The sequence below is a fragment of the Ranitomeya imitator genome, chromosome 4, assembly GCF_032444005.1.
Source record: "Ranitomeya imitator isolate aRanImi1 chromosome 4, aRanImi1.pri, whole genome shotgun sequence".
Taxonomy (NCBI): Eukaryota; Metazoa; Chordata; class Amphibia; order Anura; family Dendrobatidae; genus Ranitomeya; species Ranitomeya imitator.
Window position 1 is genome coordinate 533,333,206 of NC_091285.1, and position 20,949 is coordinate 533,354,154.

The 20,949-nt window shown below is 43.8% G+C and overlaps 1 protein-coding gene across 2 annotated transcripts in view; it reads right to left on the reverse strand.

Moving 5' to 3' along the window:
• WDR93 (WD repeat domain 93) overlaps positions 1–20,949 on the reverse strand; it is a 136,106-nt gene that overhangs the window by 55,301 nt on the left and 59,856 nt on the right. For both annotated transcript variants that reach the window (XM_069766206.1, XM_069766207.1), the window contains exons 9-13: positions 17,844–17,911; positions 15,689–15,775; positions 11,027–11,161; positions 10,741–10,936; positions 10,292–10,352 (exon numbers count right to left, since the gene is read on the reverse strand). In XM_069766206.1, the coding sequence (XP_069622307.1) occupies positions 10,292–10,352; positions 10,741–10,936; positions 11,027–11,161; positions 15,689–15,775; positions 17,844–17,911 (547 nt within the window). The remainder of the gene's footprint in view (positions 1–10,291; positions 10,353–10,740; positions 10,937–11,026; positions 11,162–15,688; positions 15,776–17,843; positions 17,912–20,949) is intronic.

Sequence of the window (20,949 nt, forward strand, 5' to 3'; positions counted from 1 at the left end):
TGTTTAAACTTGTTATCAGTATAAAAAGACACCTGTGCACACCCTCAAACAGTCTGACTCCAAACTCCACTATGGTGAAGACCAAAGAGCTGTCGAAGGACACCAGAAACAAAATTGTAGCCCTGCACCAGGCTGGGAAGACTGAATCTGCAATAGCCAACCAGCTTGGAGTGAAGAAATCAACAGTGGGAGCAATAATTAGAAAATGGAAGACATACAAGACCACTGATAATCTCCCTCGATCTGGGGCTCCACGCAAAATCCCACCCCGTGGGGTCAGAATGATCACCAGAACGGTGAGCAAAAATCCCAGAACCACGCGGGGGGACCTAGTGATTGAACTGCAGAGAGCTGGGACCAATGTAACAAGGCCTACCATAAGTAACACACTACGCCACCATGGACTCAGATCCTGCAGTGCCAGACGTGTCCCACTGCTTAAGCCAGTACATGTCCGGGCCCGTCTGAAGTTTGCTAGAGAGCATTTGGATGATCCAGAGGAGTTTTGGGAGAATGTCCTATGGTCTGATGAAACCAAACTGGAACTGTTTGGTAGAAACACAACTTGTCGTGTTTGGAGGAAAAAGAATACTGGGTTGCATCCATCAAACACCATACCTACTGTAAAGCATGGTGGTGGAAACATCATGCTTTGGGGCTGTTTCTCTGCAAAGGGGCCAGGACGACTGATCCGGGTACATGAAAGAATGAATGGGGCCATGTATCGTGAGATTTTGAGTGCAAACCTCCTTCCATCAGCAAGGGCATTGAAGATGAAACGTGGCTGGGTCTTTCAACATGACAATGATCCAAAGCACACCGCCAGGGCAATGAAGGAGTGGCTTCGTAAGAAGCATTTCAAGGTCCTGGAGTGGCCTAGCCAGTCTCCAGATCTCAACCCTATAGAAAACCTTTGGAGGGAGTTGAAAGTCCGTGTTGCCAAGCGAAAAGCCAAAAACATCACTGCTCTAGAGGAGATCTGCATGGAGGAATGGGCCAACATACCAACAACAGTGTGTGGCAACCTTGTGAAGACTTACAGAAAACGTTTGACCTCTGTCATTGCCAACAAAGGATATATTACAAAGTATTGAGATGAAATTTTGTTTCTGACCAAATACTTATTTTCCACCATAATATGCAAATAAAATGTTATAAAAACAGACAATGTGATTTTCTGGATTTTTTTTTCTCAGTTTGTCTCCCATAGTTGAGGTCTACCTATGATGTAAATTACAGACGCCTCTCATCTTTTTAAGTGGTGGAACTTGCACTATTGCTGACTGACTAAATACTTTTTTGCCCCACTGTACCTGTATGTCATCTCGTCCTATATATAGTATATACCTGTATGTCATCTCCTCCTATATATAGTATATACCTGTATGTCATCTCCTCCTATATATAGTATATACCTGTATGTAATCTCCTTCTATATATAGTATATACCTGTATGTCATCTCCTCCTGTATATAGTATATACCTGTGTGTCATCTCCCCTGTATATAGTATATATCTGTGTGTCATCTCCCCTGTATATAGTATATACCTGTATGTCATCTTCTATATATAGCATATACCTGTATGTCATCTCCTCCTGTATATAGTATATACCTGTAGGTAATCTGCTCCTGTATATAGTATATACCTGTGTGTCATCTCCTCCTGTATATAGTATATACCTGTATGTCATCTCCTCCTGTATATAGTATGTACCTGTATGTCATCTCCTCCTCTATATAGTATATACCTGTGTCATCTCTCCTGTATATAGTATATATCTGTGTGTCATCTCCCCTGTATATAGTATATACCTGTGTGATCTCCTGTATTAGACCTCGTTAACACGTTATTTGCTCAGTATTTTTACCTCAGTATTTGTAAGATAAATTGGCAGCCTGATAAATCCCCAGCCAACAGGAAGCCCTCCCCCTGGCAGTATATATTAGCTCACACATACACATAATAGACAGGTCATGTGACTGACAGCTGCTGTATTTCCTATATGGTACATTTGTTGCTCTTGTAGTTTGTCTGCTTATTAATCAGATTTTTATTTTTGAAGGATAATTCCAGACTTGTGTGTGTTTTAGGGCGAGTTTCGTTTGTCAAGTTGTGTGTGTTGAGTTTTGTGTGGCAACATGCGTGTAGCAACTTTTTGTGTGTCGAGTTGCATGTGACAGGTTAGTGTAGCAAGTTGTGTGCAGCAAGTTTTGCGCATGGCGAGTTTTGCGCGTGGTGAGTTTTATGTCTGGTGCCTTTTGAGTATGTGCAAGTTTTGTGTGAGGCAACTTTTGCATGTGTTGCAAATTTTGTGAATGTGGCAATTTTTCCGCGTGTGCAAGTTTTGCCTGTGGCGAGTTTTCCATGAGGTGAGTTTTGCACTTGTGGCGAGTTTTGCGTGAGCCTAGTTTTTGCATGTGTCAAGTTTTGCGCGTGGCGAGTTTTGAGCGGCGACTTTTGTGTTTCGACTTTTATGTGGCGAGGTTGGTGTATGTGTGGTGAAATGTGTGCTGAGGGTGGTATATGTGTTCAAGCACGTGGTAGTGTGTGGCGCATTTTGTGTGTGTGTCCATATCCCCATGTGTGGTGAGTATCTCATGTCGGGGCCCCACCTTAGCAACTGTACGGTATATACTCTTTGGCGCCATCGCTCTCATTCTTTAAGTCCCCCTTGTTCACATCTGGCAGCTGTCAATTTGCCTCCAACACTTTTCCTTTCACTTTTCCCCATTATGTAGATAGGGGAAAAATAGTTTGGTGAATTGGAAAGCGCGGAGTTAAAATTTCACCTCACAACATAGCCTATGACGCTCTCAGGGTCCAGACGTGTGACTGTGCAAAATTTTGTGGCTGTAGCTGCGACGCCTCCAACACTTTTCATTTCACTTTTTCCCCATTATGTAGATAGGGGCAAAATTGTTTGGTGAATTGGAAAGCGCGGGGTTAAAATTTCACCTCACAACATAGCCTATGACGCTCTCAGGGTCCAGACGTGTGACTGTGCAAAATTTTGTGGCTGTAGCTGCGACGCCTCCAACACCTTTCATTTCACTTTTTCCCCATTATGTAGATAGGGGCAAAATTGTTTGGTGAATTGGAAAGCGCGGGGTTAAAATTTCACCTCACAACATAGCCTATGACGCTCTCAGGGTCCAGACGTGTGACTGTGCAAAATTTTGTTGCTGTAGCTGCGACGCCTCCAACACTTTTCCTTTCACTTTTTTCTCCATTATGTAGATAGGGGCAAAATTGTTTGGTGAATTGGAATGCGCGGGGTTAAAATTTAGCCTCACAATATAGCCTATGACGCTCTCGGGGTCCAGACGTGTGATTGTGCTAAATTTTGTGGCTGTAGCTGCGACGGTGTAGATGCCAATCCCGGACATACACACATACACACACACACACACATACACATTCAGCTTTATATAGTAGATAAGCTGAGTCTTATCTCTTTTTATAGAAAGGAACAGCTGTCGGCTGAACAAGCATCCGGCTGGCAGCTATCCAAGGTGTGTGGCATCCATACACACTAGACCTTGTTTTAAAAAGAACGACAACTGTCCAATAGAAACCAGCCAGAAGACTTACCGTATATTACTGTATATTACTTGGATTTTCCTTACCATTTTATCTACAATAGTAACAGATAGCTAGAAGGAATATAGAGAGCACATAGGGTCTAATCAAAAATAAAAGGAATGTTCATGAGAGATAATTCACTCACCTATTGTGGTTGTGTGAGACACAACCACTGTGCTTAGCATTGCTGGCTGCTGTAAGCCCCGGAGCGATGATTCTGTGTTGGGTAAAGAGAATGGGGCATCACACTGCGCTGCTCGCCTGTCAGAATGATGTACCAGTAGAGTCCAAGTAGATGCAATAGAGAAATAGACTTCTATGCGTTTCGTGGTGATCACGAGGAAGTGGTTTGATCACCACGAACCGCGTAGAAATAAAATCTATTTCTCTATTGCATCTACTTGGACTCCACTGGTACATCATTCTGACAGGCGAGCAGCGCAGTCTGATGCCCCATTCTCTTTACCCAACAAAGAATCTACAATAGTAAGGCATAATACTACAGTCATAACTGTTCCAGAAAATGAAGTATTTCTCCCAGAAAATTATTGCAATTACACATGTTTTGTTATATACATATTTATTTCATTTGTGTGTGAATTGAAACAACACAAATTAGAGAAGAAAAGGAAAAATTTACATAATTTTACACAAAACCCCCAAAATGGGCTGGACAAAATTGTTGGCACCCTCAGCTTAATATTTGGCTGTACACCCTTTGGAATAAATAATTGCAATCAATCATTTCCTTTAACCATCATCAAGCACCTCTCAACTGGGATTTTGGACCACTCTTCTTTTGCAAACTGCTTAAGTCTCACATATTTGAAGATCTCTTCACAGGTGTTCAATGGGATTTAGATGAGAGCTCATTGCTGGCCACTTCAAAACTCTCCAGTGCTTTGTTTCCATCCATTTCTGAGTGATTCTTGAAGTATGTTTGGAGTCACTGTCCTCCTGAAAGACCATGACCTAGGACACAAACTCAGTTTTCTGACACTGAGCACTACAATGCGACCCACAATCCTTTGGTAATCTTAGGATTTAAAAATGCCTTAGGCTGGTTTCACATTTGCGTTTTTTGCCGCTGCATTTTAGCGCAAAAAAACGCATGTTTTTTTTCTATACTTAACATTAAAAACGCATGCGTTTTTTTGCATGCGTTTTGCCGCGTTTTGACGACGCATGCGTCGTTTCTATGCTTGCGTTTTGTTGCGGAAATGCAACCTGTAGTAATTTCTAGCGGCGTTTTTTTGCGGCAAAAAAACGTATTGCTGTCTATGTAAATGCATGCGTTTCAATAGAAAAACACAAGAACACACACTAATAAGCCATCCCCCAACCCTAACCCTAGGGATCCTAACGCTAACCCTAGGGTTAGGGTTAGGACCCCTAGTAACCCTAGGGATCCTAACCCTAACCCTAGGGATCCAAACCCTAACCCTAAGGGTTAGGATCCCTAGGGTTAGGGTTAGGATCCCTAGGGTTAGGGTTAGGATCCCTAGGGTTACTAGGGATTCTAACCCTAACCCTAGGGATCCTAACCCTAACCCTAACTATTTCTGTTTATAGTGGGTTTTCTAGTTGATTTTGATGATTGGCAGCTGTCACACACTTCTCATCATGCGTTTCAAAAACGCAAACGCAGGAAAAAACGCATGTAAACGCATCAAAACGCCGCGTTTTTTTACCACATGCAAAAACGCATGCGTCTAAAAAACGCAGCATTTGCACGCGCTTACATGCGTATTTTGCACCTGCGTTTGCAATAAAAACGCTGCGTTTTTTAACGCAAATGTGAAACTAGCCTTACACATAGTCACGGCACCAAGTGCCAGAGGCAGATTAACAACCCAAAGACATCTTTGAACCTCCACCATACTTGACTGTAGGTACTGTGTTCTTTCATTTGTAGACATCATTCCGTTTTCAGTAAACTGCAGAATAATATGATTTAAGAAACAGCTCTATCTTTGTCTCATCTGTCCACAAGACGATTTCCCATAAGGATTTTGGCTTAGTCACGTATATTTTGGCAAACTGCTCTCTAGCTTTTTTATGTCTCTACATCAGCATTACATAGTAACATAGTTATTAAGGTTGAAGGAAGACTTTAAGTCCATCTAGTTCAACGCATAGCCTTACCTAACATGCCCTAACATGTTGATCCAGAGCATTGGGGTGCTCCTGGGTCTCCTGCCATATTATTTAATTCAACTGTCGACGGGTAGCTCCCACTGACACTGATGCACCCTGAGCCTGCGGAATAACTCGAATTTCTTTGGAACTTGATTGGGGCTGCTTCTCCACCATCTGGACTATCCTGCGTTACAATCTTTCTTCAATTTTTTCTACTGTCCACATCCAGGGAGATTAACTACAGTGCCATTGTTTATAAACTTTTTGATTATGTTGTGCATAGTGGACAAAGGAACATCAAGATCTCTGGTGACAGTCTTGTAACCTTGAGATTGTGGATATTGTTCAACAATTTTGGTTCTCAACTCCTCAGACAGTTCTTTTCTCCTCTTTCGGTTTACACAATGCAAAGATTGTGTCAACGTATCCCCTTATTATCTGGTTTCAGATATGATTTGCATATTGCCCACACCAGTTACTTGCCACAGGTGAGTTTGAACGAATATCACATACCTGAATCAAAGCTGTTTACCCACCTTCGAAGAGGTGCAAACATTTTTGTTGTGAAATTATGTTAAATTTGCTTTTTTTTTGTTTGTTTTTTGAGGGGGGGTTCCAATACAAACAAAGGAAATAAATATGTGTATAACAAAACATGTGTAATTGCAATAATTCTCTGGTAGAAATACTTCATTTTTTGAAACAATGTTAAGAGTCTCTTAACCACAGGATTTCTGAAGAGGAAACAGGCTGGTATGTACCGTGTATGTGTATTGTCCCAACTTCTCCCCTTTTTATCTGGTTTCAGGTGTGATTTTCATATTGTCCACACCTGTTACTTTCAACAAATTTGACCAAGCATCACATGCTTGAATCTAAGTTGTTTACCCACAATTTTGGAAAGGTGGCAATAATTTTGTAAGGCCCATTTTCTAGTTTCGTGTTAAATGATGTCCAATTTGCCTTTTTTTCACTGTTTGTTTGTGTTGTTTTAATACACAAATGGAAATAAGCAAGTGTATAACAAAACGTGTAAGTGCAATAATTTTCTGGGAGAATTACTTCATTTTCTGGAACAATTTGAAAGGCGCCACCACTTTTGGCCACGACTGTTCACGTCAGAGTAGTTTGTCTGCATTGCTGTACCTCCAATACACAATGAGACCACAGGCACTGACATGTGAAGCTGGTAAATATAAGAAGACTTGTATGCCAGATACAATTAAGGTAGGAAAAGCACATGGGCTTGACATTTAGATATTGATTGAAGAACGGACATGAATCGGAGAAAAAAGTAATAACACAAGAAAATGACATTCAAGATTACAAAGCATAAAGATAAATCTGAATATTTACAGTATATATTCGACTATAAGCCGAGTTTTTCAGCACATTTTTTGTGATGAAAAAGCCCCCCTCGGCTTTATACTCGAGTGAGGGTCCCAGAAGTCGGAGGGGGAGTGGCAGCGTGGGTCACAGGAGGTAGAAGCCGGCTGCTGCGACTAAAGCCTGTGCCTGATGCTAAAGAGAAATGAATATTCACTGTGCTTGCAGTGAATATTTATGTCTCTTTAGCAGCGGGCGCACGTGATCGCTCCACTGCCGCACCTGCTGGCATCGGAAGAAGACACTGCGAGGGAGGGCAGGGATGGCAAGTAGGATGTTTTGTTTGTTTTTTTATATTTTTCTGATGGGGCCATGCAGACCAGGATAGGGATGAGGAGCCATGCTTACCAGTATAGGGATGAGGGGCATGCCTACCAGGATAGCGATGAGGAACCATGCATAAAAAGATGGGGATGAGAGGACAATGGGTAGGTATGAGGAGCCATACAGACTAGGATATGGATGAGGAGCCATGCAGACTAGGATAGGGATGAGAAGTCATGCTTACCAGTATAGGGATAAGGGGCATGCCTACGAGGATAGGGATGAAGAGCCATGCAGACCAGGATAGGGATGAGGAGGCCATGCATACCAGGATAGAGATGAGGAGCGATGCATAGCAGGATAGGGATGAGGAGGCCACGCATACCAGGATGGGGATGAGGAGGCCACGCATACCAGGATGGGGATGAGGAGCCATACATACCAGGATAGAGATGAGGAGCCATGCATAGCAGGATAGAGATGAGGAGGCCACGCATACCAGGATGGGGATGAGGAGCCATACATACCAGGATAGGGATGAGGAGGCCATGCATAGCAGGATAGGGATGAGGCCACGCATACCAGGATGGGGATGAGGAGCCATGCATACCAGGATGGGGATGAGGAGCCATGCATACCAGGATAGGGATGAGGAGGCCATGCATAGCAGGATAGGGATGAGGAGGCCATGCATAGCAGGATAGGGATGAGGCCATGCATACCAGGTTGGGGATGAGGAGGCCATGCATACCAGGATGGGGATGAGGAGCCATACATACCAGGTTGGGGATGAGGAGGCCATGCATACCAGGATAGAGATGAGGAGCCATGCATAGCAGGATAGGGATGAGGAGGCCACGCATACCAGGATGGGGATGAGGAGGCCACGCATACCAGGATGGGGATGAGGAGCCATACATACCAGGATAGGGATGAGGAGGCCATGCATAGCAGGATAGGGATGAGGCCACGCATACCAGGATGGGGATGAGGAGCCATGCATACCAGGATGGGGATGAGGAGCCATGCATACCAGGATAGGGATGATGAGGCCATGCATAGTAACATAGTAACATAGTAACATAGTTAGTAAGGCCGAAAAAAGACACTTGTCCATCCAGTTCAGCCTATATTCCATCATAATAAATCCCCAGATCTACGTCCTTCTACAGAACCTAATAATTGTATGATACAATATTGTTCTGCTCCAGGAAGACATCCAGGCCTCTCTTGAACCCCTCGACTGAGTTCGCCATCACCACCTCCTCAGGCAAGCAATTCCAGATTCTCACTGCCCTAACAGTAAAGAATCCTCTTCTATGTTGGTGGAAAAACCTTCTCTCCTCCAGACGCAAAGAATGCCCCCTTGTGCCCGTCACCTTCCTTGGTATAAACAGATCCTCAGCGAGATATTTGTATTGTCCCCTTATATACTTATACATGGTTATTACATCGCCCCTCAGTCGTCTTTTTTCTAGACTAAATAATCCTAATTTCGCTAATCTATCTGGGTATTGTAGTTCTCCCATCCCCTTTATTTTGTTGCCCTCCTTTGTACTCTCTCTAGTTCCATTATATCCTTCCTGAGCACCGGTGCCCAAAACTGGACACAGTACTCCATGTGCGGTCTAACTAGGGATTTGTACAGAGGCAGTATAATGCTCTCATCATGTGTATCCAGACCTCTTTTAATGCACCCCATGATCCTGTTTGCCTTGGCAGCTGCTGCCTGGCACTGGCTGCTCCAGGTAAGTTTATCATTAACTAGGATCCCCAAGTCCTTCTCCCTGTCAGATTTACCCAGTGGTTTCCCATTCAGTGTGCAATGGTGATATTGATTCCTTCTTCCCATGTGTATAACCTTACATTTATCATTGTTAAACCTCATCTGCCACCTTTCAGCCCAAGTTTCCAACTTATCCAGATCCATCTGTAGCAGAATACTATCTTCTCTTGTATTAACTGCTTTACATAGTTTTGTATCATCTGCAAATATCGATATTTTACTGTGTAAACCTTCTACCAGATCATTAATGAATATGTTGAAGAGAACAGGTCCCAATACTGACCCCTGCGGTACCCCACTGGTCACAGCGACCCAGTTAGAGACTATACCATTTATAACCACCCTCTGCTTTCTATCACTAAGCCAGTTACTAACCCATTTACACACATTTTCCCCCAGACCAAGCATTCTCATTTTGTGTACCAACCTCTTGTGCGGCACGGTATCAAACGCTTTGGAAAAATCGAGATATACCACGTCCAATGACTCACCGTGGTCCAGCCTATAGCTTACCTCTTCATAGCAGGATAGGGATGAGGCCACGCATACCAGGATGGGGATGAGGAGGCCATGCATAACAGAATAGAGATGAGGAGGCCACGCATACCAGGATAGGGATGAGGAGCCATACATACCAGGATAGGGATGAGGAGCCATACATACCAGGATGGGGATAAGGAGCCATACATACCAGGATGGGGATGAGGAGCCACGCATACCAGGATGGGGATGAGGAGCCATGCATACCAGGATAGGGATGAGGAGCCATGCATACCAGGATAGGGATGAGGAGCCATACATACCAGGATGGGGATGAGGAGCCATACATACCAGGATGGGGATGAGGAGCCATACATACCAGGATGGGGATGAGAAGCCATGCATACCAGGATGGGGATGAGGAGGCCATGCATACCAGGCTTATACTCGAGTCAATAAGTTTTCCCAGTTTTTTGTGGTAAAATTAGGTGGCTTATACTCGGGTCGGCTTATACTCGAGTATATATTTATGTATTGAAGTACAGAGTAGCACAGATATGATTGTGACATGAGGGAAAACATGGGGGAGTATAGAGAAATTACATTAACAGGGGCAATGAGAAGTTTTAGTGGTAATAAACGAAAACTCACACGATTAGGAAGTGAGGACACCGGGACCACTGCACTTATCAGGTCATCTGACGAGCCAGAGCTATACAAATGAAGAAACACAATGTCATTTATTCTATTACCTGCACATGTATATTGTACACCCCCAGACTACAATCCAGAATAACAGCTAAATTACTGATCGAAAAACTATTGTGTCGTCTTTTTTACTTAATGTTATTATGGGCAAACCTGAAGTAATATACAATATCAAATGTATTATTCATTAAAAAGGCAATTATAATTTAGTTAAAAATTAGAATTATAAATGAGTTAAAAGCAACCAAGCAATCATTAATAGCGTAACCATAGATAAAGGGTAAGTTATTGGACTAATTCTGTCATCTGGAACAGTCATGTGTAGTCACAGCCAACTACTGGCACCTAGTGAAATTAATATTTATAGACCAAAACATTAGTCTAGGACTCACCTGTCATGGATCAGAACAATGCTGGACTCCTTTCCCCCAGCTGCAGTCACAAGGTACAGGGACTTATCAGTACACCACACCATGACCCGGGCTCTTGGTATAGCTAGAGGACCTACATTAGAAGATAGGTGCTCCAAGAAGTAAAGACTGCCTATAGATTTTCCCTCTGGCAGGACAACAACACCTAATGGGAATCCTAAAAGAGGAAAGAGGTTGTCATTAAATTTCTATGGAAATATGGGCCAAGTCACAAAGAAACATGCCAGAGACAAACACAACCACTCACCAGACTGTTTCATGTCCCAAACCGTAATTGTTTCATCTTCAAGGCCAAAAGCCAAGAATGAGGAGCAAGAACTAATGGCTGAGACTTTTATAGGAGCTGCACATGGCCAAACCCCATCAGGTTTTATGTCTGCATCTAAAAAGTATATAATTAATTCTGGTCGGATGATCCTATACAGATAGCCACAGCAAAAATATCTATATGCAGTATACGTTTTATTTCACATTGTGGACAGTGGGAGATGTACGTTGCTTATTGTTATACATTGGCATCATTGTTGCTGTCGGCCCACCAGTGACAGATTCTGGGGGCCCACTGTTTAGTTACTTGCAATATTACCTGACTCTTGTTCACAAATTTGACTTTGCTTCTATATAATAAGCTGGGAAGATGTGAGGTGCTGCCCTGGTCTGTACATGTGGCAATAAAAGTACTGTGCCAAAAACTGCAGGTAGGTGACTGGGTGGCCCACTCCTGCACATGGGCCTTCCAAGGAATTCACCAGTTCCCCTGTAGGCCAGTGCGAGTCCGAGTGGCTTACATTGGCGCTTTCAGTCATATTGGGTGGGGACACGCCAGACATGGTAAACACTGGCATCAGTCCACTTGGCTTGACATGGCCTGCTAATGGGTACATTTTATTAAATTGCTAACAAAAAATCCCAAAACTGTGTACTTAGTAGAATATTTACATCCAGCACGTGATACTGATGGCTGGGCATATGAACAAACACTTGTCTGAGCAAAGTGATACATGAGATTTAGTTGTTAGGTCTATGGTTCGGTGTAAACTGACTGTTACATTTTCTTATCTTCTGATGCCCGTTGGGTGTGGTGAGATTTCTGGCACCTCTTTACCTATATTTACCTCTCCGTGGTTAGAAGCAAATTAAGCTGTGTTGTTCAGGAATATCTGGACATGTGTAATTATTTTCATTATTTTTCTCTTTCCTCCCATGCCTGTCTCTAAGTACAATGTGCTGTCACTCCGGTATATACTTTGTTTTAGGTATACATTTTTTGACTAGCGGGCATTCTGGCGTTTTAGGTTTCCATGGGCGTGGAAAGGAGTGAATATTAATTTCTCTTTCTAATAGCGAGCACAGTGTTAGCCGCAGCAGCCGGCTTCTTGCACCTACCGGGCGTCTGAGTGTGCAGGCTACTTAAGGCAATGAATATTCACTGCACTCCACTCACATAGGCATGGACTGCAATGAATATTCCTTCCCTTTAGTAGCGGCAGACGTGAAAGCACAGCAGCTGCAGGAACCTGGCAGCTGTGGCTAACCCTGTGCTCGCTATTAAAAGCATAGTCTCGGTGTGGAGAACAGTGAATATTCCGGCAGCTGTCCTCGGCAGTTTTTTTCTGCAGGGGGCCATTCATACCAGGATAAGGATGGGGCCATGCATACCAGGATGGGGATGGGGGCCATTCATACCAGGATAAGGATGGGGCCATGCATACCAGGATGGGGATGGGGGCCAATCATACCAGGATAGGAATCGGGGCCATGTATACCAGGATGGGGATGGGGGCCAATCATACCAGAATAAGGATGGGGCCATGCATACCAGGATGGGGATGGGGGCCAATCATACCATGATAGGAATTGGGGCCCTGTATACCAGGATGGGGATGGGGGCCAATCATACCAGGAAAGGAATTGGGGCCATGCATACCAGAATAAGGATGGGACCATGCATATTAGGATGGGGATGGGGCCATTCATACCAGGATAGGGATTGGGGCCATGTATACCAGGATGGGGATGGGGGCCAATCATACCAGGATAGGAATTGGGGCCATGTATACCAGGATGGGGATGGGGGCCAATCATACCAGGAAAGGAATTGGGGCTATGCATACCAGAATAAGGATGGGACCATGCATACTAGGATGGGGATGGGGGCCATTCATACCAGGATAGGAATTGGGGCCATGTATACCAGGATGGAGATGGGGGCCAATCATGCCAGGATAGGAATTGGGGCCATGCATACCAGAATAAGGATGGGGCCATGCATACCAGGATGGGGATAGGGGCCATTCATACCAGGATAAGGATGGGGCCATGCATACCAGGATGGGGATGGGGGCCATTCATACCAGGATAAGGATGGGGCCATGCATACCAGGATGGGGATGGGGGCCACTCATACCAGGATAGGAATTGGGGCCATGTATACCAGGATGGAGATGGGGGCCAATCATACCAGGATAGGAATTGGGGCCATGCATACCAGAATAAGGATGGGGCCATGCATACCAGGATGGGGATGGGGGCCATTCATACCAGGATAAGGATGGGGCCATGCATACCAGGATGGGGATGGGGGCCATTCATACCAGGATAAGGATGGGGCCATGTATACCAGGATGGGGATGGGGGCCAATCATACCAGGATAGGAATTGGGGCCATGTATACCAGGATGGGGATGGGGGCCAATCATACCAGGATAGGAATTGGGGCCATGCATACCAGAATAAGGATGGGGCCATGCATACCAGGATAAGGATGGGGGCATGTATACCAGGATAGGGATTGGGGCCATGTATACCAGGATGGAGAAGGGGTCCCTGCGTACCAGGATAGGGATTGGGGCCATGCATACCAGGATGGGGATGGGATCCCTGCCTACCAGGATAGGGATTGGGGCCATGCATACCAGGATGGAGATGGGATCCCTGCCTACCATGATAGGGATTGGGATAAATCATACCAGGATGGAGATGGGATCCCTGCATACCAGGATAGGGATTGGGGTAAATCATACCAGGATAAGGATGGGGCCATGCATACCAGATGGAGATGGGATCCCTGCCTACTAGGATAGGGATTGGGGCCATGCATACCAGGCTGGGATGGGAATCCTGCATACTAGCATAGGGATTGGGGTAAATCATACCAGGATAAGGATGGGGCCATGCATACCAGATGGAGATGGGATCCCTGCCTACTAGGATAGGGATTGTGGTAAATCATACCAGGCTGGAGATGGGAACCCTGCATACCAGCATAGGGATTGGGGTAAATCATACCAGGATAAGGATGGGGCCATGCATACCAGATGGAGATGGGATCCCTGCCTACTAGGATAGGGATTGGGGCCATGCATACCAGGCTGGGATGGGAATCCTGCATACTAGCATAGGGATTGGGGTAAATCATACCAGGATAAGGATGGGGCCATGCATACCAGATGGAGATGGGATCCCTGCCTACTAGGATAGGGATTGTGGTAAATCATACCAGGCTGGAGATGGGAACCCTGCATACCAGCATAGGGATTGGGGTAAATCATACTAGGATAAGGATGGGGCCATGCATACCAGATGGAGATGGGATCCCTGCCTACTAGGATAGGGATTGGGGCCATGCATACCAGGCTGGGATGGGAATCCTGCATACCAGCATAGGGATTGGGGTATATCATACCAGGATAATGATGGGGCCATGTATACCAGATGGAGATGGGATCCCTGCCTACCAGGATAGGGATTGGGGCCATGCATACCAGGCTGGGATGGGAATCCTGCATACCAGCATAGGGATTGGGGTATATCATACCAGGATAAGGATGGGGCCATGCATACCAGATGGAGATGGGATCCCTGCCTACTAGGATAGGGATTGGGGTAAATCATACCAGGCTGGAGATGGGAACCCTGCATACCAGCATAGGGATTGGGGTAAATCATACCAGGATAAGGATGGGGCCATGCATACCAGGACGGAGATTGTGTCCCTGCATACAAGGATAAGGATTGGGGCCATGCATACCATGATGGGGATGGGGTCCAATCATACCAGAATAAGGATGGGGCCATGTATACCAGGATGGAGAAGGGATCCCTGCATACCAGGATAGGAATTGGGGCCATGCATGCCAGTATGGAGATGGGGCCCTGCATACCAGGATAAGGATGGGTCCCTGCATACCAGGATGGGGATGGGACCATGTATACCAGGACAGAGATGGGGCCTTGCATATCAGGATGGGGATAAGAGAGCCATGCATACCAGGATGGGGGATATTAAGTATAGAATTGACCACATTTTTTGCTTCAATTTTTTTTCTAATTTCCTCCTCTAAAACCTATGGTCCGCATCCTATAGTCCAAAAATATGGTATCCTAAAATGATATAATTAAAAAGCATCAGCTCCCTCACAGCTTCATTGAAGGAAAAATAAAGAAGGTATGAGTCTGAGAAAATGGTGACAAAAAAAAACCCCTTTTCACTTTTTTTTTTAATTACTACATTTTGCTAATTTAGTAATATAAAAATAGTGAAAACCCCTCTAATTTTGGAATATTTCGCTGACCTATAAAAATAAAACAATTGTGTAAATGCATTTTTTTTCACTACACTGAACTTTTTTCATGATTTCAATACATTATATGAATGATGTCTTTCAAAAGTACAACTTGTCCTGAAAAATACAAACCTTTTATACCTCAATGTCTATGGAGAAAAAAATGGTTGCATCCTTAAGGAGTTAATATTTTTTCTAGTTATGGCAATTTTTTTAATAGCACAATGGTTTAGAAATATCACTACATTGTTATAGTTTGAAAAAACTGTTGGCATTAGATTTTTCATTTTACTTATTATACATACAGAAACCCCTAATTTATTTAGCACATTAACAGCATGTACCTGCTTTGTCCTTAGTCTGTTTGCCCAGTAGGTAGAAGAGATGATTGTGGCATGAATCCCAGTGCACGATTACAGCATTAGGTTCGGCTACAACAAGAAACAATTAGGAACAGATCATCACTATTATCCCAATACAGTGAGGTGAATGGTAGATTTAGGTCATGCCGCCATCTAGTGGACACGAGTAGTGTTACACACCAAAACCATACAGTCATGGAAAAAAGGTTCTAGACTGACACACATTTTGATTTCCATTTTTTTTAAATCTTTTAGGTAGAGGATTCTATGGTCACTGAAGTACAATTATCAGCATATCATAAGTTTGTACTTTTATTGACAAACACATCAAATGTATATAAAGACCCAATATTTACAGGGCTATCCCTTACTTTTCCAGACTCCTGCCATTCACCCTGGCAGCTTAATATCATCTTATGAGTTCCACGGACAGGAAACTTCCCAGATCTCATTACCATTAAGAACCTTTGGTCAATCCCAAAAAAGTGAGTGGAAAAGAAAAAACACATAAAATGTGATCATCTCCTAGCCCTGACTAGACAAGAATGGGCTGACATCACTCAGGATCTGGCCCAGAAGTTGATATTCAGCATTAGAGATGTGTTGTGAATTCTGTGGCAGAGCTCCCTCCTGTGGTCACAAGTGGTGCTTCGGCTGATTCTCTCGGTGAGCTTCTGTTGGTGGAGGGAAGTGGTACTGCGGCTTCTGAGTTTCCTCCCTCAGGTGATCTGGTGAGGTCGTTAGGTGCTTCTCTACTTAACTCCACCTAATGCTTTGATCCTGGCTTCCTGTCAATGTTCCAGTGTTGGACTTGCTTTTCCCTGGATCATTCCTGTGGCCTGCTGCTCTGCATAGCTAAGTTCTTCTTTGCTATTTGTTTGCTATTTTTTCTGTCCAGCTTGTCTAATTTGTTGCTGGAAGCTCTGGGACGCAGAGGGTGTACCTCCGTGCCGTTAGTTCGGTACGGAGGGTCTTTTTGCCCCCTTTGCGTGGTTTTCTTTAGGGTTTTGTGTAGACCGCAAAGTTGCCTTTTCTATCTTCGCTCTGTTAAGAAAGTCGGGCCTCACTTTGCTGAATCTATTTCATCCCTACGTTTGTCTTTTCATCTTACTCACAGTCATTATATGTGGGGGGCTGCCTTTTCCTTTGGGGTATTTCTCTGAGGCAAGGTAGGCTTATTTTCTATCTTCAGGCTAGTTAGTTTCTCAGGCTGTGCCGAGTTGCATAGGCAGAGTTAGGCGCAATCCACGGCTGCCTCTAGTGTTGTTTGGAGAGGATTAGGGATTGCGGTCTGCAGAGTTCCCATGTCTCAGAGCTCGTTCTATGATTTTGGGTTATTGTCAGATCACTGTATGTGCTCTGACCGCTATGTCCATTGTGGTACTGAATTGCCTTTCATAACAGAGATGGATCTGAAGGATTCTAGTCCATCGGCAGCTCAGTAATCTGTGACCGCAGGACGGGAGCTCTGAAAATCTCCTCACCGCCTGTCCAGAGGTCACTGATTACGGACATGGCTGATGTACTCGAGTCCTGAAAATCTATTCTTCCATCTCTATTCAGCATGCCAGGGCAAAATGGAGAAGTCTTGAAAAACAAAGGTCAACGCTGAAAAAAAAAAAAAAAAAAAAAAAATCGGTCTTTGCATAGACTTTAATTTGTCAATTAACAAACTAACTAATGATCAATCCCTCCCATCCGCCCCCAATCCCCGAGGTCTACCCCAATCTTCATATATTGAATAAAACATTTTACCACTTTAGCATTAATATATTCAATGAGACCTAGATGTCCCACACTTATATATAATATTTAGAGTTGGTGTGAATGGATTCCAGGATCCTACCCAACATCCCTATCGGTAATCGGTGGCTGCTGGACAGGAGCCTGGAGAACCCATCCTACCTCCAGGCATTCACAGCTTTTCTTTTGATTGCTTGGCCTGATGTGACGTCACATGTCCATCACGCCACAACAATGACGTTGAACCAGGCCGGCTAATCAAAAGAAGAGCAGCAGATGTCATCAGTCTAGAGACGGCTCTCAAGGCTCCCGTCAGCTACATATTGCAGACGTGGCTAATGGCCAGGTTCCTGAGAAGCGATTCGCACCAACTCTAATAACGTTGCGCACTTACCTGCGTTCATCTGCTCTGAATTGCTGTGAATCATTTTATTACGGCGAAGAAAATGAAACATGGTGTTCCTAATAAAACAGAATATTTTCAACTGTTACTCTAGTCGCATGTAGTACATGCACAATGCTAAAGTCAATGCTTTTCAGATTAGATACAAGAAAACAAATTAATATAGATTTAAAATTTAGAGATAATTCTGTAGAAAATCAGCAGAGCTGAATTATCATATTACTCTACTCTATAAAGCTGCATTGTGTATAAAAACACTGGTACAAGCCATTGTCACTGAATTTGCTGTGGCAAATTTCTGTCTTTTAAAGGGAACCGGTCACCTCCAAAATGGAAGGTGAGCTAAGCCCACCAACATCAGGGGCTTATCTACAGCATTCTGTAATGCTGTAGATAAGCCCCCGATATATCCTGAAAGATGAGAAAAAGAGGTTAGATTATACTCACCCAGGGGCGGTCCGGCTGCGGTCCAGTCCGGGGCCTCCCATCTTCTTACGATGACGTCCTCTTCTTGTCTTCACGCTGCGGCTCCAGCGCAGGCGTACTTTGTCTGCCCTGTTGAGATCAGAGAGGCCCAGCGCATGCGCACTGCAGTACTTTGCAGACAAAGTACGCCAGAGACGCAGCGTTAAGACAAGAAGAGGACGTCATCGTAAGAAGATAGGAGGCCCCGAACCCCGACGCCCATCGGATCGGACCGCCCGCCCGGGTGAGTATAATCTAACCTCTTTCTCCTCTTTTAGGATACATCGGGGGCTTATCTACAGCATTCCAGAATGCTGTAGATAAGCCCCTGATGCTGGTGGGCTTAGCTCACCTTCGATTTTGGGGGTGACAGGTTCCCTTTAAAATGACAAAGACTCCTCTTTAGGAGGACCATTCACCAGTTTAGAATGTTAAATTGGCCATGGAATAGTGGTTGAAGAGCTGAGTAAAACTTTGTTTTTATCTTTTAATTTCTCTAGAGATATTAGAATGTAATGTTTAAGTTGCAATTTATGATGTTTAATGAGGAATTACCAAAGATTTGTTGTGTGGACAACTTTTCCTGCATGAAACTGACCATTCATAAACAGACAACATCATGCAGGGGAGAAAAAACACACCCTCCTCTCCTCACTGATCTGTGCAGACCAGAGTTGTAGAGTTGAGATCTGGATGGGTTTGTAATGATACATAACTCCGATCTGCTGCATCTCTCTACACAGTAGCTGCAGAGAGGAGAGGAGGGTGTTTTCTTTTACCCCTGCATGAAGCTGCCTGCATATGATTGGTCATCCTCATGGAGACGAAGAAGTACACGCCCCCAGAGGCAAATCTCTGGTAACACTCAGCTCAACTAGAACAAAAATATAACCAAAACTTTAGAAGCTAATATTTTCATTTTCAGCTCTGCAGCCACTACTCCATGATGTGGCCAATTTAACCTGCTTAAACTGGTGAATGTTCCTGTTTAAATGTGCCATAAGATCCATCACTTAAAAAAAAGGGCCAAAAAAAAGTCTCATCACACAGGCACTCTTCATCTATTAACATCTACAAAGTCATGGTTTACTTTATTACATACTTCTTACTACATACACAGATAGAGATCTGCAACATTTTTCAGAACCATACTCGAAGAAAGTAGATCACTCTGAGGAACTTTACATGCTACACAAGTAAATGTCTATAAAAAGCTGATTCAAATTGAAAAAAATATATTAAATAGCTACAATCATGGCTTAAAGTGTTGGTACCCTTGAAATTGTTCCAAAAAATGAATTATTTCGACCAGAAAATTATTTCAATACACATGTTTTGTTATACACATTTTATTTCCTTTGTGTGTATTGGAACAATAATAATAATAATAATAATAATAATTTTTATTTATATAGCGCCAACATATTCCGCAGCGCTTTACAAATTATAGACGGGAATTGTACAGACAATAGACATTACAGCATAACAGAAATATAGTTCAATACAGATACCAGGAGGAGTGAGGGCCCTGCTCGCAAGCTTACAAACTATGAGGAAAAGGGAGACACGAGAGGTGGATGATAACAATTGCTTTAGTTATTCGGACCAGCCATAGTGTAAGGCTCGGGTGTTCATGTAAAGCTGCATGAACCAGTTATCTGCCTAAGTATGTAGCAGTACAGACACAGAGGGCTAATACTGCATAAAGTGTATGAGAACATGATGCGAGGAACCTTTTTTTTTTTTTTTTTAATAGGCCACACAGGGATCGTTAGGTTAATGCATTGAGGCGGTAGGCCAGTCTGAACAAATGAGTTTTCTGAACAACACAAATAGCAGAGGAAAAAAAGGCAAATTGGACATAATTTCGCACAAAACCCCCAAAATGGGTGGGACAAAATTGTTGGCACCCTCAACTTAACATTTGGTTGCACATCCTTTGGAATTAATAACTTCCTATAACCTACAACAAGCTTCTTACACCTCTCAAATGGAATTTTGGACTAGTCTTTTGCAAACTGCTCCAGGTCTCTCATATTTCAAGGATGCCTTCTCCGACAGCAATTTTAAGATCCCTCCACAGGTGTTCAATGGGATTTAAATCCAGATGCATTGTTGGCCACTTCAGAACTCTCCAGAGATTTGTTTCCATCCATTTTTGGTGCTTCATGAAGTATGTTTGGGGTCATTCTCCTGCTGGAAAACCCATGATCTAGGATGCAAACCCTGCTTTCTGGCACTGGGGACTACATTGCGACCCAAAATCTGTTGGTAATCTTAGGATTTTAAGATGCATTGAACACAGTCAAAGCACCCAGTGTGAGAGGCAGCAATACATCCCCAAAACATCATGGAACCTCCACAATATTTAACTGTAGGTACTGTGTTCTTTTCTTTGCAGGCCTCATTCCGTATAAGGTAAACAGTAAAAAGCCACATCTTGTTCTCATCTTTCCACAAGATGCTTTGCCAGAAGGATTTTGGCTTACTAAAATGCATTTTGGCAAACTGTAGTCTAGCTTTTCTATATCTCTGTGTCAGCAGTGGGGCCCTTTTGGGTCTACTGTCATAGCGTTTCATTTCATTCAAATGTTGACAGATGCTGACAATGATGGACCCTGAGCCTGCAGGG